We start from the raw sequence: 16,228 nt of genomic DNA, 5'->3' as shown, positions 1-16,228 counted from the left end.
CCGGCTGGTTAGTTTTCTCTTCCACATTCATAAATTTATACTAATTTTTTAATATTTTAAATGCCAAAAAATTTAAAAAAATGAATTTAAATTGACGGATTTTACAAGTTTAACATAGGCAAAACATGGGCGAACTTTAAATTGCTGCTTAAGATGCATCATGAATTAATACTACATTCTTGCGAATTTTCTTGATAAGTTATTACTTCACTTGTGATTCTTGAGAGGGAGATCCAGATTAATAATTTCACACCCCAAATTTATTTTATTACTTCTAATCTTGTATTATGACTTCATATATCGTTTTTTTTTTATCTTATCACATACGTAAACTATATTAAATCTCAATTTTAGTTGGCCAAAAAGAAAATCTCAATTTTTAAATTGTAAATTTATTTTGATTTTCTGTTCTCATGAAAATCTCTCTCATATCTCTCTTCTCTTAGATGAAATTTGTTCAGTAAGTTGGCTTGTTCTTTTTCTTTGTTGTTTTGGTGAAATTTGTGTGAGTTTAATTATAGGTAATTACTCACGTTCCATTACCACCTTAGCTATTTAATGGTAGCTATCTGTTTTTGAGATGGAGGGGATGCATGGTGATTATAAGAAATGATGTGAATGAAAAATACTCATAAGTAAGATAATTGAGTTTTTAATTTAGGCTGAAGATACATATATTAGTAGATTTGCGTGTGATTTTGAAACTCTAAAAATTTGAATGATAAATATTAATTTTAGGATCAAATTGATAATTGAAACAAATTTGAGGACTAAAAAATTCATAATTTTTATATAAGATCTCTATGAAATGTAGAATAGATCCCCTCGAATCCTTTTTATAAGCTCCAATTAACAATTTCATGTAAGTTAAGAAAGTTCATTGATATTAATTATTTTTTGTAAAATCTCAAAATTACCTTCAATAAAACAAGTTTTTAGCTAAAGAAGTTTGATTGATTAATTAACAAAATGATGCAGTTAGTGAGGGATATCAAATAAAAAAAATTAACTCTTTAAACAAAATATGTTAACATGTAAGAAATCCTTATAACAAAGATTGGATGGGGTAGATATCATCGGCCATATGAGACCTACTAATCAAGACTAAGTCTTAATTAATTAGCATTCATGATGATAACTTTCACCAAAAAATCGCAAACCATGGCAATGTGTTTGAATGTTACACTACTTTCTGTACTTAATATAAGAGATAGATAATTAATTTATGATATTAAGAAAATTACTAAAATTATATATTTGTAATAAGTGAATATTATTTTTCTTAAAATATACTTATTATTATGTGTCTTAGAATTAAAATCTTTTAGCATGTGTAGTTATCATAAGAATTATTTTAAGAGAAAAAAATAAATAGAAAAGATAAAATAAATTAAGATTTTATATTTAGAATTAAATTAAATATCTAATTAGTATTTATATTTATTACCAGAGGTAATATATACCTAGACTTCAATGTAATGCCCAAAAGATGAGCCCCAGGCTTGAACGAAATAAAAGGAATGAAAAGAAAATGCCTCATGCAGTTAGGGATATTAATGAATTAGCTTGGTTAAATCTCAAACCTCATCGTCCAACGTTACAAACTTAACCAATTGATTTATAGAAGCAAAATTGGATCTGTCCCCCCCCCCCCAAAAAAAAATTTGTTCAAGCGCATCATGTGAGCGGTTTGGCTTGGTTGGGTTTATCTATTTCTTTTCCTAAAGCTTCAATTAGTTTAAATAATAATTAACTTAAAGCAAATTTTCATGCGCAGATTCACATGAGCTTCATAATTCACATATGTACTCAAACAACATTTTTAAAAACTGTACATAATTATAAATTATATACAAATTTACTGAATTTGTTTTTAAATTATAATTGTACTAAATTTAATTAATTCTTGAGATAATTGAACTAAATTGATTGCCAGAAATTTTATTGGGCCTAATTTAATATTTTGAGGCCTAGTTTGGACTTGCTTGTGGTTAGTGGGGCTTTATTGACCCAAAAACTAGCTAGTGGGCTGGTTCGTGAAGTGATATATTGTAGAAATAAACAATAACTTTTCGTGAAATAATATTTAAGTAATAAAAATATAGTAAAGTCCATATGTTTGATATCTCATCTGACACACGGTGAATAGAAAAATTATTTTCACCAAAGCTGGAGCTGGTAAATGGAAAAAGTAAAAAAAAAAAAAAAAAACCACTAGGTCCACTTTTCTTCGATCCCTCCCCCCAACTTCCAGTACAACGTTATTATGAAATTATGATTGATGTAATAATTGTTTGAGCGCATATGGATGAAATAAAGACGAGTGCCTCTTGGTCAACTTGTGGTCCTTTCTTCAAGATTCATAAATGTCTCTGCAATTTTTTTTTTAAATATTCCTACATCACATGCAGTAGAGATATTAATAATATTATTTTTTTAAGCATTATTTTGGCATCTCTAGCTTTTTGCATGATAAATACTATTAATTTCCAGACAAGTTTTATAATAATTTCAACTTGTAGATGAAATGATCTTTACATCCGACATTACCACTGCATGATCCCTGGGTCTTTCTAAATTAAACCTCTTATAATCCTTTCTTTTCTTCCCCCCCCCCCCCAAAAAATGATTTACGTACTTATAGTTTTTTAATAAAAATTTCAACTAACAATTTTATACTTAAAAAGCTTAAAGGTGACACTAGCTTCTTTAATATAAGAATTAGTTTGATTTTAATTTTAATTCTAAATATAATATTTTAATCTATTTTGTCTCTCATATTTATTTAATTTTTAAAATAATTCTTGGAGTAATTGCAGATGTTAAATGTTTCATCAAAAAATAACTATAATCAATATACTTGATTAGTAAGAGTATTTTATAAAAAATAATACATATTTATTACAAGTAACTAACCTAATTAATTTTATTAATTTACTTAAATTAGTTAACTAGTTCTTATATTAATAACCAATTATAGTATTTAGTATTATTAGATTTATAAGGCCTCAACCTCTCGTATGAGGAGGAGTGTTAAGTAAGGGTTTGTTTGGAATCCTAGGAGGAACTTCCAAAATAGTTTTCAATCATAATTTATAAATATGAGATAAGTATATGAGAGCGATTTTATTATAACACGATAATTAGAAGTAAATATGAGAAAAAAGCAAAGCATAAGCCTCATAAGAAAATAGGGAATTGCTATGAAATTAAAAAAAAATTACTAAAAAGTTTCAATAACAATATAATAGTTTGCAATGCCAGATTTTGAAGTAATAGATAACAATTATTTACTTATCATTAAAACTTAGTGATAATTTTTTTTAAATCTCATTGTAATTCTCCAAAAAAATACACTGTGTGTGGGCTATTTAAAGTTGTAGGATTGCACCAAAGCTTATAGTCTTTTGGTCCTATTTATAGAACAGAAAAAGGAGACTTTTTTTAGTTCTATTTATAGGCTAGTGAGAGAAATTTTTTGTATAGGTATATAATTTTACGCTTCATTTATTATTGTGTTGATCTTATTTATATGAGAAGTGTAATATATTAAATAAGAATAAAATTAGAAAGTTGTTGAATTTTAAATAAAAGTTAATAAAATTTGAGGTTTTTCTTAGTTATAAATAGGACCAGAGGAGTAAATTTTTGCTGATTACGGTAGGGACACTTCTGTCTTTTCCCCTTGGAGTCTTGAACTAAGAAGGTGTTTGGGTAGAAACCAAATTATTGTTTTAAAAGTGATTGTATAGTATATAAAGTAAATATATGAAAGAGTTTGTCTTGATTTGAGAAAAATACTTTTGAAAATTATTTTTGAATATTTCCAATCCCCTCAACGATTCCATAAAGGGGCTGACCCCCTCATAATTTTTATATATGCACAGAATGAAGGATTAATATCATTGATCTAGTTTATAGCCTATTAGAAGTAAAAATCGCTTTGGTGGGATCTCACAGGCAGAAAGAGATTGTAGTCAATTTGGTAATCATCAAGTGACACCGGTTTTTTGGCCAGAATCAAGAAATCCCTTAAATATGATTTAAAATGAAGAGAAAAAGACAATAAAATACTACTTGAACTTCATAATCCCTAAATGGTCTGTTAAATTTGAAAAATCCCAATTTGGTCTCAAGAGACCAAATTGGAATTATCATGTTAAAAGAAAAGACCAAATTGTCCTTCATTTTAAATATTATTTTTAAAATATCACAGCTCCACTGGCCAGCCGGTCATCGAAGCTCTGGCGGCGGAAGTCGCCGGAGCTCTGACGATCGGTCGACAATTGGTCACCGGAACTTTGTCGGTTGGAAGTTTTTTTTTTTGAAAATTTTTACAATTTTAGTATAATGGTTAACAATTTTTGTAATACTATTAACAATTTTAGTATAGCAGTTAACAACAAATTTTTTGAGAAATTCAACAAGCTCTAGCAATTGGAAACAATTTTTTTGAAAATTTTTACAACTTCAATATAACCGTTAACAACTTTTGTAATACTATTAACAACTTTAATATATCAGTTAACAATAGATTTTTTGAAAAATTCAACAATTGGTTGTTGGAGCTCCAGCGGAGGAAAACAATTTTTTTTGAAAATTTTTACAACTTTAGTATAACGGTTAACAACTTTTATAACCATATTAACAACTTCAATATAACGGTTAACACTAGGTTTTTGAGTTTGTTAATGACATTACTAAAATTATAAAAATGTCACTTTTTGAATTTTCTAAAAAACCTATTGTTAAGTGCTATATCGAAGTTGTTAATTGTTATATTGAAATTGTAAAATTTTTTAAGAAAAATGTAATTATTAACGTTATACTGAAATTGAAAATTTTTACAACTTCAGTATACCAGTTAACAACTTTTGTGATGTTATTAACAACTTCAATATAGCAGTTAACTATAGGTTTTTTGAGAAATTCAACAATTGATCGCTGGAGCTCCAATGGCTGGAAACAATTTTTTTTGAAAATTTTTACAATATTAATATAACGGTTAACAACTTTTGTAATGTTATTAACAACAAGTTTTTCGAGAAATTCAAAAAGTAGTAATTTTACAACTTCAATATTGTTGTTAACAAGTTCTGTAACTCTATTAACAACTTCGGTATAGTATTTCACAACACGTTTTCTTAAAAATTAAAAAAAAAAGGCATTTTTACCACTTTAGCAACTACTTTTTTTTTAAAAATTTTTACAACTTCAGTATAATCGTTAATAACTTTTGTAATATTATTAACAACTTTAGCATAGCAGTTAACAACAAGTTTTTTAAAAAATTCAAAAAGTACCATTTTTACAACTTCAGTAATGTCGTTAATAAGTTTCATAACTCTATTAACAATTTCGGTATAGCATTTAACAACAAGTTTTTTTAAAAATTCAAAAAATGGTATTTTTATAACTTTAACAATTATGTTTTTTTTATACAATTTTTACAACTTCAATATAACAGCTAACAACTTTTATAACTCTATTAACAACTTAGATATAGTAGTTAACAACAGGTTTTTTGAAAAATTCAAAAAGTGGCATTTTTATAATTTCAGTAATACTGTTAACAAACTCAAAACCCTGTTGTTAACCGCTATATTGAAGTTGTTAATAGGGTTACAAAAGTTGTTAACCGTTATATTAAAGTTGTAAAAATTTTCAAAAAAATTGTTTTCCTCCATCAGAGCTTCGGCGACTAATTGTTAAATTTTTCGAAAAATCTATTGTTAACTGATATACTGAAGTTGTTAATAGCGTTACAAGAGTTATTAACGATTATATTGAAGTTGTAAAAATTTTTTAAAAAATTGTTTCCAGTCACCGGAGCTTGTTGAATTTTCCAAAAAACTTGTTGTTAATTACTATACTGAAATTGTTAATAACATTACAAAAGTTGTTAACTGTTATACTAAAGTTGTAAAAATTTTCAAATTTTTTTTTTATTGACGAAGCTTCGGTGACTACCGCCGCTGGAGCTTTGGCGACCGGCCAGCCAGTAGGGACTGTGATATTTTAAAAACAATATTTAAAATGAAGAGCAATTTAGTCTTTTCTTTTAACATGATAATCCCAATTTGGTCTTTTGAGACCAAATTGAGATTTCTCAACTTCAGCAGACCATTTTGGGATTATGAAGTTCAAGTAGCATTTTTCTGTTTTTTTTTCCTAAAATGAATATTGTTCTGGAGAAAAATATGAATAGGAGTTTGAAGAAGGGGAAGGAACCTCTTTAATTCATTTTTAGTTTTGATTTTATTGTTTCATAAGGGTTTAGTATTAATTTAAATCTAGTAATCAAAACCAAAACTTATTAAAAATAAAGAAACCACTCATTAAACTCAAATTATAAAATTATAAAACTATAGTCACCAAACCCAACAATTTAAAATTATAAAGATTAGAGTCAAAATTCGATTAAATAGGGACTGATAATGATATTATTCTTATAATTAATTTAAATTTTAGGAACTATAACAATGGATACATTATTTATACAAAATTAATCTTGGGGATATAGGCCCCAGTAATCCGCTCCCTTCCCTACTAACGGTAACAAACAAATTTAGCATAGTTTGTAAGTTCTTAATTCAATTTATCATATTTTGGCCCCAAAAAAAAATCCAATTTATCATAGAAGATTTTGCATTGTTTGCTTTAATTACTGTTGCGTCACTTTTTTTTAAATATTCTTAAGAGTTAGTTTGACTTTTATTTTGATTCTAAATATAAGATTTTAATATATTTTGTCTCTTGTAATTATTCATTTTTTTAAAATAATTCTTGAAGTAGTTGCAAATGTTAAATATTTCATCAAATAATAACTATAATCAATATATTTGATTCGTAAGAATATTTTATGAAAAAACAATACATATTTATTACAAGTAACTAACCTAATTATTTTAATAATTTATTTAAATTAGTCAACTAGCTCTTATATTAATAACCAAGTATAATATTTAGTATTATTAGATTTATAAGGCCTCAACCTCTCTTATGAGGAGGAGTGTCAAGTAAGGGTTTGTTTGGAATCCCAGGAGGAGCTTCCAAAATAGTTTTTCAATTATAATTTATAAATATGAGATAAGTATATAAGAAGAGTTTTATTATAACATGATAATTAGAAGGAAATATATGAGAAAAAAGAAAAGCATAAGTCTCATAAGAAAATAGAGAGAATTGCTATGAAATAAAAAAAATTACTAAAAAGTTTCAATAACAATAGAATAGTTTGCAATGCCAGATTTTGAAGTAACAGATAACAATTATTTACTTATCATTAAAACTTAGTGATAATTTTTTTAAAAAATCTCATTGTAATTCTCCAAAAAAAACACTAGGTGTGGGCCATTTAAAGTTGTAGGATTGCACCAAAGCTTATAGTCTTTTGGTCTTATTTATAGAATAGAGAAAAAAGACATTTTTTAGTTCTATTTATAGGCTAGAGAGAGAAATTTTTTGTATAAGTATATAAATTTACACTTCATTTATTATTGTGTTGATCTTATTTATATGAGAAGTGTAATATATTAAATAAGGATAAAATTAGAAAGTTATTGAATTTTAAATAAAAGTTAATAAAATTTGAGGTTTTTCTTAGTTATAAATAGGACCAGAGGAGTAAATTTTTGCTTATTACGATAGGGGCACTTCTGTCTTTTCCCTTTGGAGTCTTGCACTAAGGAGGTGTTTGGGTAGAAACCAAATTATGATTTTAAAAATGATTTTATAGTATATGAAGTAAAAATATAGAAGAGTTTTCCTTGATTTGAGAAAATACTTTTTAAAAGTATTTTTGAATATTTCTAATCCCCCCAACGATTCCATAAAGGGGCCGACCCACTCATAATTTTTGTATATACACAGAATGAGGGATTAATATCATTGATCTAGTTTATAGCTTATTAGAAGTAAAAAGCGCTTTGGTGGGATCTCACAGATAGAAAGACATTGTAATCAATTTGGTAATGATCAAGTGACATTGCTTTTTGGGCCAGAATCAAGAAATCCCTTAAATATGATTTAAAATGAATCTTGTTCTAGAGAAAAATATGAATAGGAGTTTGAAGAAGGGGAAGGAACCTCTTTAATTCATTTTTAGTTTTGATTTTATTGTTTCATAAGGGTTTAATATTAATTTAAATCTAGTAATCAAAACCAAAACTTATTAAAAACAAAGAAACCACTCATTAAACTCAAATTAAAAAATTATACAACTATAGTCACCAAACCCAACAATTTAAAATTATAAAGATTAGAATCAAAATTCGATTAAATAGGGACTGATAATGATATTATTCTTATAATTAATTTAAATTTTAGGGACTATAACAATGGATACATTATTTATACAAAATTAACCTTGGGGATACAGGCCCCAGTAATCCCCTCCCTTCACTACTAACGATGACAAACAGATTTAGCATAGTTTGTAAGTTCTTAATCCAATTTATCATATTTTGGCCCCAAAAAAAATCCAATTTATCATGGAAGATTTTGCATTGTTTGTTTTAATTATTGTTGCGTCACTTTTTTTAAAATATTCTATTATGAGTCGGGTATGTATATTAGCATAATATTTCTGGGTTTAAGTCATAAGATATTTTCAGTAAAAGAATAGAGAATAGTCATTTTTGCGCCCACGAATAGAGAATTAATCATTATATGTTCACTGATGCGCACTTAAAAAATTATATTGGTTCACATCATGGTTTGAAGGAAAAGATTTCCAAATATGTTGTTTTAGAATTTTTAATTGTCATCGTCAACGCATGCTCGATTAAAAAAAATCTTATTCAGTGAAGATCCACGCCGTCCGTTTCACATTTAATTAAGAGGCACAGAGAGGTTCTTTGCTCAAGAAAGCCAGCTAGCTACATAGAAACAATCACAACACTACAATATCGTAGTGGTTGATTGCTCATCAATCTCTATGCTTTTATTGTTTCTTTGAAAACATTTAAAATATCTAAATTTAGAAAAATAACTTACAACTATGATTTATGAATTAACATCTTTTTACAACATCTTAAATGTATAGTTTTAGAGGATTCCAAAATAATTTTGAAGTTTTTAATAGGACTAAGGTGCACCTGAAACTATTTTTTTTTCAAGATGTATCCAACACTTTAAAGTATTTTGTGATGTATTACACACTTTATTTTTTCAAGTGCATCTAGTACTGTGAATTATTGTTTGGCGCTTCCAGCGTCTTAAAATATTTTTTTAGGTGCATTCAATATTCTAAAATATTTTTTGGTGCATTTAACACTAAGGTAAAAACAAAAAAATATTTCAGTCCGCTAAATATACCATTGTATGCACGCAGAAAATAATTGATGCTGGTTGCACCATAATCCTAATGTAAAGTCTGTATTTTAAACTGTGACTGGTATTTTCTTTTAAAAAGACAAATTTCAAATTTGACTGGTTACTTCGGTTGTAAGACAGACACGTTCACATGCAGAATTGCAATTGCTACCTCCACCTAATCAAATTAAAAAGAAGATGCAATCGTGATAAAGAATGACTTAGAATATATGCTTGTCAATCTTTTCATAGTATTGCCAAAGGCCTACTAGTTTAATGACACAGCATGGAACCTTCAAATGAGCGGGTTGTGAATTCGACCATGGGCCTATTTGGGTGTCTCAAAAACTTGGTTTCAGAAGCATTTTTCCGCAAAACGAGATAATCTCCTTCACATATTTACTTCGTAATCCGTAAAAGCACTTTTGAAACCATGGTTTGGTTTCTATCCAAACACTCCCCATATAAGATTCAGATATATACTGAAGAGTGGTGTGCGTGGACTTCTCAATGAAAGAAGCGTGGGAAAATAACCAAGGACTCCTTTTTGTGGCTGGTTGGAGGAAAAAAAGGGAAAAAAATGTCATCTTTGTTGACAAATAGAGACCTCGGCTGGTTAAAAACATAGCTTAACAAGTTGGTCCCTCCCCTGTCTCCCCAAATCGTTTTGATCGAAGAGTTTCATCATCTACGCTGGAACAAGCCAAAAGACTAGTCTCTTTCTCAGGTTCCTCGCTTCTAAGAAGGCGAGGTCAAGATGGTACTCCCATCTCATGGAGATGGAAATGGTCGTGCTTCACTTGATTCTGGCCATGCCCGTCTTCATGAGCTCGGCTACAAACAAGAGCTCAAGCGTGATCTATCGTAAAGTTTTCTCATTTACTCTCTGTGCTGTTGTTGACTTCCAACTCAGTTTTGATCAAGGGTTGGATTCATGGGATGGTTATGGATTACGTTCTGCTTTTCCTTCTTTCCTCTGTCTGGCAATTGCAGGGTCCTTTCAAATTTTGCGTTTTCGTTTTCTATCATATCAGTGCTCACTGGTATCACAACTCTCTACAACAATGGGCTGAACTATGGTGGTCCTGTGTCTGTCGTGTATGGTTGGTTTGTAGCTAGTGCTTTCACCATGTTAGTTGGGTTGTCCATGGCTGAAATTTGCTCATCTTACCCGACTTCGGGTGGGTTATACTACTGGAGTGCCAAACTTGCTGGCCCGGGATGGGCACCTTTTGCCTCCTGGATTACCGGCTGGTAATGTTCATCTTGATTTCCCGCTTGTTTCTTTGATTTGGCACATATTAATTTAATAATATAGCATTTAGCATATGATTCTCTGACCTTGTTCTTAATGGGGAAGGAGAAATCATTAGAATTAAAGGTTTATACGGGACAAGTATATTATGGTTTTTGTTTTGGTACACTATGGCTGTTGAACCTTTGATCTTTACTTAGATACAGCCCTTCCTGCATGAGTTATCATGATGTGCATTCCATAACTACAAGTATTTCGGTAAAGTCAAAAGCTGCAGAACATTTTAATGGTGGGTTAGATTCATTTGAGAAATGTGTAAGGAAATGTCTGAGTGGAATCAAGTTTGCAGAAGGTTTACCTACATCATAATTTAAGGATTTGAGCCCTCGTTTTTCATTCCTGCTCCTGTTAAGGAGGACTATGTGGTCCTCTTCCTCTTTCGTAGCTTCTAATATTTTCTTCTCTAAATAGGTCACCGCTGTCCTGGATTTTACTGGGAAGCTTTCCTTTTGTTCTTTGTTTCCGTAGTCTGTGTCACTGACGTGGTCATTGAACTCTCTCATCTAATCACATAACTAAGTGTTTACTACTTTATTTATTTACCTATTGCTTGTCTCAGTTATTGAATGAAATTATATCAAGTCCCTGAGAAATATTGATCACGATGCTAAATGCTCAAACTACATTGAACTATGGGGAGCAATTGTGTTGAGGCATTGAGAATGAGAACACTACGACCCTTCTTTTTCAAATACGGAAAAGTGAAGTGAAAATTAATGTCCAACCTCTAAAATGAAGCTCCGTTACTGAAACTGAGCTAGCCTACAGCACGATACTTAGACTTTGCTTAGAACTTAAACCAAGTTCATATTTCTCTGGCTCGTTTATACAACATTTTCTTATGTGGTTAGCCTACAGCACGATGGTTATGTGTAATGTTTTAAACATTTTAAATCATATAATTTTGTGGAAATTTCTTGATGCCATTGAGCCTGAAATTGAATTTGACTGCTTAATAAGAGACTCAGGTTCATTCATAAAAGACAACGCCATTTTTGCCTTCCCGCAATTATTTCTCCAATGGACATTGAATGATTTTTATTTTCTTGCAGGTTCAATATTGTTGGTCAGGTATTCTTGAGATGTCAAAACTAGATTTCCAACATCCTCCACTACTGTTGGAGAGGTCAAACTTGTGCGGGGTGTGGATTTCCTTTTGTAACATTTCAAGCTCTAACTGTTGATCTCTTTTTATTTTCAGTGGGCTGTGACAACAAGTGTAGATTATTCACTGGCACAACTGATTCAGGTTATCATTCTCCTTAGTACAGGAGGGAAAAATGGCGGCGGATATGAGGCATCCAAGTATGTAGTTATTGGTTTCCATGGCGGGATCTTGCTCCTTCATGCTATAATAAACAGCCTTCCTATCTCATTATTATCATTCTTTGGGCAGTTAGCTGCTATCTGGAATCTTTTAGGTGTGACGAACAAATTTCCTGTTCTATTTTTGTCTTCCCATTTAGTATTTGGCAAATGCCTTTATTTACTCATTATGGAATGACCAATTTTTAGGTGTCTTCTTGCTTATGATTCTCATTCCATCTGTTGCAACCGAAAGAGCGAGTGCCAAGTTTGTTTTCACTCATTTCAATACTGATAATGGAGAAGGAATCAAGAGCAGAGGATACATATTTCTTCTGGGACTTCTAATGAGTCAGTACACTCTGACTGGATATGATGCATCTGCTCATATGGTAAATCTTTTTCTATTTTTATTTTATAGAATTACGAGTCGTTCAATATCTGTTCTCTGAGACCATAGACTGCTCCCTTTGGATTGAATCCCATAAAGATCATGGCACTATTAAGTGTGAATGAGTTCTTGTAGTCAGCTTCAAGATGAAAACTGGCAGGGAAATTTGCACAGCTTCACGAAGCCGGCTGACTCACCTGCTATTTCAGGGTTAGATGGGAGTGCGTTAATGTCTAAATTCAATATTGACTAGAATTTCAACTAAGTTAATAGTTTGGTATATTTTCAATATTTTGTTCAAGTGTAATAACATCAATTAGAAGATATTTGTACAAGAAAATTTAAACGGCACGCTTAGTTGGTGTAGCTGTTTCTCCCCATCTTCCACTAGCTTGGGATCTTAAATCTAGGTCTTCCCCGTCGATTGTGTCCCAAGTTGAACTCTTTTTTACAAGATTACAGAGACAAGCATCGCCAAACATTTTATGACCTATGTTTTGACCCAGTCTAGATGTAATAACATGTAAATTGGTGAGCCAATACTATTCTTCTCATGGTATAAGCAATTGTACGACGTTTGTTAATAACTGTGATTTATGTTTAAGGAGTTTACAGAACTTTCTTTTTTCCCGCCTTTGAACTTTTATGCTTTTCATTTCCTCTGACGGATTAAAATTCCTAGATGATTTGGACTAAACCTCCTCTTTATTTAACTCCTACTCTTAGACAGAGGAAACCAAGAATGCTGATAGAAATGGACCACGGGGAATCATCAGTGCTATTGGGATATCTATTATTGTGGGATGGGGTTATATACTTGGCATTACCTTTGCTGTTACTGATATCCCTTACCTTTTGAGTGAAAAAAACGATGCTGGCGGGTATGCCATTGCTGAAATATTTTATCTAGCATTCAAGAGAAGGTATGGCAGTGGAGTTGGGGGTATTATTTGCCTGGGTGTAGTTGCTGTTGCCATATTTTTCTGTGGTATGAGTTCAGTTACTAGCAACTCAAGGTAACACAGTAGTTTCCAGTTTTGATTTTCATTTGTGAGGAATTTAACCACTCTTCTAACTTCAATGCTCACTGTTTGAACAGGATGGCTTATGCTTTCTCTAGAGATGGAGCCATGCCATTTTCATCATTATGGCATAAAGTAAATAAGCAGGAGGTCCCCATAAATGCTGTTTGGCTATCTGCATTTATATCATTTTGCATGGCATTACCGGTATGTAAAAATTTCATTAAGATGATAACGATGATGATGATTTGGTTTTCATCTGAGTATGTGAAATTTTTTTTCCCCACTTAATGACATTAATCCGTTTACATCTTTTATCTGGACCTGTCTTGTTACTGGCGACAAAGAAAAGGGTATAAAAATTTTCCTTTTAAATCTCTGCTAGGATGTTCTTATTTTATGATTGAAACTTTCGACCTAAAAGTTGATGTTCAACAAGGGATGAAGAATGTGTTTTATAACTCAACCCTTTGCCTGAAGCCCGAGAGGATTGAAATATGGAGAAAATACAAACATTCAAGTGACAAAATCCTTAATTTGGAAACGAAAATTCCAAATCACTTTATCATCAGTCTGCATAATTTAAAAGTATATAAAAAAAACCCTTAAAATGGCTTTCACATCTGTTTAAACAAATTTTATTACGTCCGTTGTTCTACTGTAACATGTAAAGGTTAATATATCATCTAATACAAACAGATGCTAATTTAGGGAATAACCATAGGAAGGCTGATCATGATGGTCCATCTGTTCTATAGTTCTTTACAACATCAGCGTTTTTCTTTTCATTGCACTATTCTCTTACTACATTCTACTTGTATTGCAGTCTCTTGGAAGTATTGTGGCATTTGATGCTATGGTGTCCATAGCGACGATTGGCCTCTATATTGCCTATGCTCTTCCAATCTTCTTTAGGGTAACTTTGGCGCGGAAGTCTTTCATCCCAGGGCCATTCAACTTGGGTCGATATGGGGTCATCGTTGGCTGGGTCGCGGTTCTTTGGGTGGTGACCATCTCTGTCCTCTTCTCCATGCCTGTTTCTTACCCAGTAACCATTGAGACACTCAACTACACCCCAGTTGCTGTTGGATGCTTGCTGGTTCTTGTAGTTTCTTACTGGATACTCTGCGGTAGGCATTGGTTTAAAGGCCCTATAACCAATATAGACAAGTGAAGCTTTGTGGATATAAAGAGATTTCTTTCAAAATAATATTTGTTCAGTGTGATAATTTATTAAATCATTTTTTTTCATTTTACGTTTACACTAAATACTTCAAAATAGGCAAGTATAGCATTCTAAACAGGCAAAATAGATATATAGCTGCAATGCCTATCTGTATTTCAGATCAGAAATTACAGCTGCTTTTATTCTGAAAATATATGGAACAGTTTGTATGCTTATCATTTCATATGAATGCTGGGATGGAATGGTGGCTGTGGAAACTAAAATTGCAGGAATTAGACTGATGATGGTAACATAATGTCTTTCGTTAGTGGCATTTAGTGATCACAGTGCAGTGGTGATATTTGAGAATGTGGGTCTCATTTCAAAGTCTGGGGTAAGTCTCGTTGTTGATAATTTATAAATACTACAATTTTCTATAAATTTTATATGATACTAATATGTTAATATTTTTACAGTTGTTTCAATTAAATGCTGGTTTTATGTTGCACTGCAAGACCCCAGAATTCTAACTGAATCTCTCGTTTTTGGCCAACTTATTGAATCTATTTGAAACCCACTCTGTGATCAAACTTCAAACATAAACAAACATGAACATATAAATTTTATTTCAACCGTTTGAACTTCAATTTTCTAAACCTGAAGTCAGAAAACTACAAATGTAAAGAGTTTATTTCTTTTTAAGTACTACTGTATTAGAAATGATCATTGTACCCCAAAAAAAAAAAGAAAAAAAGAGAAATGATCGTCGCTTCTTTAACCTCATATTGGCATTTGTGAAACGGAGAAAGGTAATAACAAAACTGATTTCACGCATGTATTAAAGTTAATTTAGATGAAATAATAAGGAAAAAAAAGAAGAAGTAGTTAATGGGTTCATAACTTTTAGTAGCATGAAAACTCCCTTATAAGTGAAAAGTTATGGATTTAATTCTATTTATAACTTCAGGCGGTTAGTGCCTACCCTTTTAATTCAAAAAGGAAAAAAAAAAAAAAGAATGAAAGAATGAAGTATCTACAAGCACATAGCTCAGCTAATAAGAAAGTTATGCTAGCTTAACTAGTTCAATTTAAGAGATCTTAATCCTTAAATATCGTGTTAATTGAATTTATTAACACATGACTTTCTTTTCCTCATCAATGTAAGCAACGTTTAGAACTTTGCTCTTCAAATGCATTAGAGGAGTCAATTCCCATTTTTAGAATGTCATGGCTGTGCAAGTTGCATTCAATTTTTTATGCCAAATATAAATTATAATCATTTAATTTAATCACAGATTCATTATGATCCAATTTTTTAGGTTCACTATAAAACATGAGTTTAAAGAATAAATTCATGACTAATCATTAATCCCTTTATTGTTATTTCATTCGTTAATCTCTAAAGAGCCCACAGCCCCAAGCACATTAAAATCATCATTTTTCTATAAAGACACCAAATTTGTCCACATACAAATATAAATAAGCCTTGTCCTTGGCCGGATCCTAATCTTCTATGTAGACTATTTTTTCCCTCTATTCAAAAATAGCATTAACTCATTAACTGTATTTCACTTAGCTCTAAACCCAACAACATAACACCTATGTGTCAAATGTCACAATGTGACGGGTCAAATCCTTACCAACTAGATTAATTTTTGCCGGCTTTTATACTTCGTTTTCTCCTCCATCATGCCATACATGGGATTACATCTTAG

The 16,228-nt window shown here is 30.8% G+C and overlaps 1 protein-coding gene across 1 annotated transcript; it reads left to right on the top strand.

The window, feature by feature from the left end:
- Positions 1-10,057: 10,057 nt before the first annotated feature.
- LOC114717215 (amino-acid permease BAT1 homolog) lies at positions 10,058-14,970 on the top strand. The gene is made up of 8 exons (XM_028902310.1): positions 10,058-10,179; positions 10,309-10,569; positions 11,683-11,701; positions 11,832-12,051; positions 12,146-12,327; positions 13,053-13,342; positions 13,426-13,555; positions 14,175-14,970. Exons 1-8 carry the CDS (start codon positions 10,073-10,075, stop codon positions 14,520-14,522), a joined length of 1,557 nt encoding a protein of 518 aa, XP_028758143.1. The 5' UTR covers positions 10,058-10,072; the 3' UTR covers positions 14,523-14,970.
- The last annotated feature ends 1,258 nt before the right edge of the window (positions 14,971-16,228 follow it).

The sequence above is a fragment of the Neltuma alba genome, unplaced genomic scaffold (assembly GCF_004799145.2).
Source record: "Neltuma alba isolate B1F8T4 unplaced genomic scaffold, ASM479914v2 tig00011717_pilon, whole genome shotgun sequence".
Classification (NCBI taxonomy): Eukaryota; Viridiplantae; Streptophyta; class Magnoliopsida; order Fabales; family Fabaceae; genus Neltuma; species Neltuma alba.
Note: the sequence above shows the minus strand (reverse complement) of the source record. Positions and strands in the feature narration are given on the sequence as shown.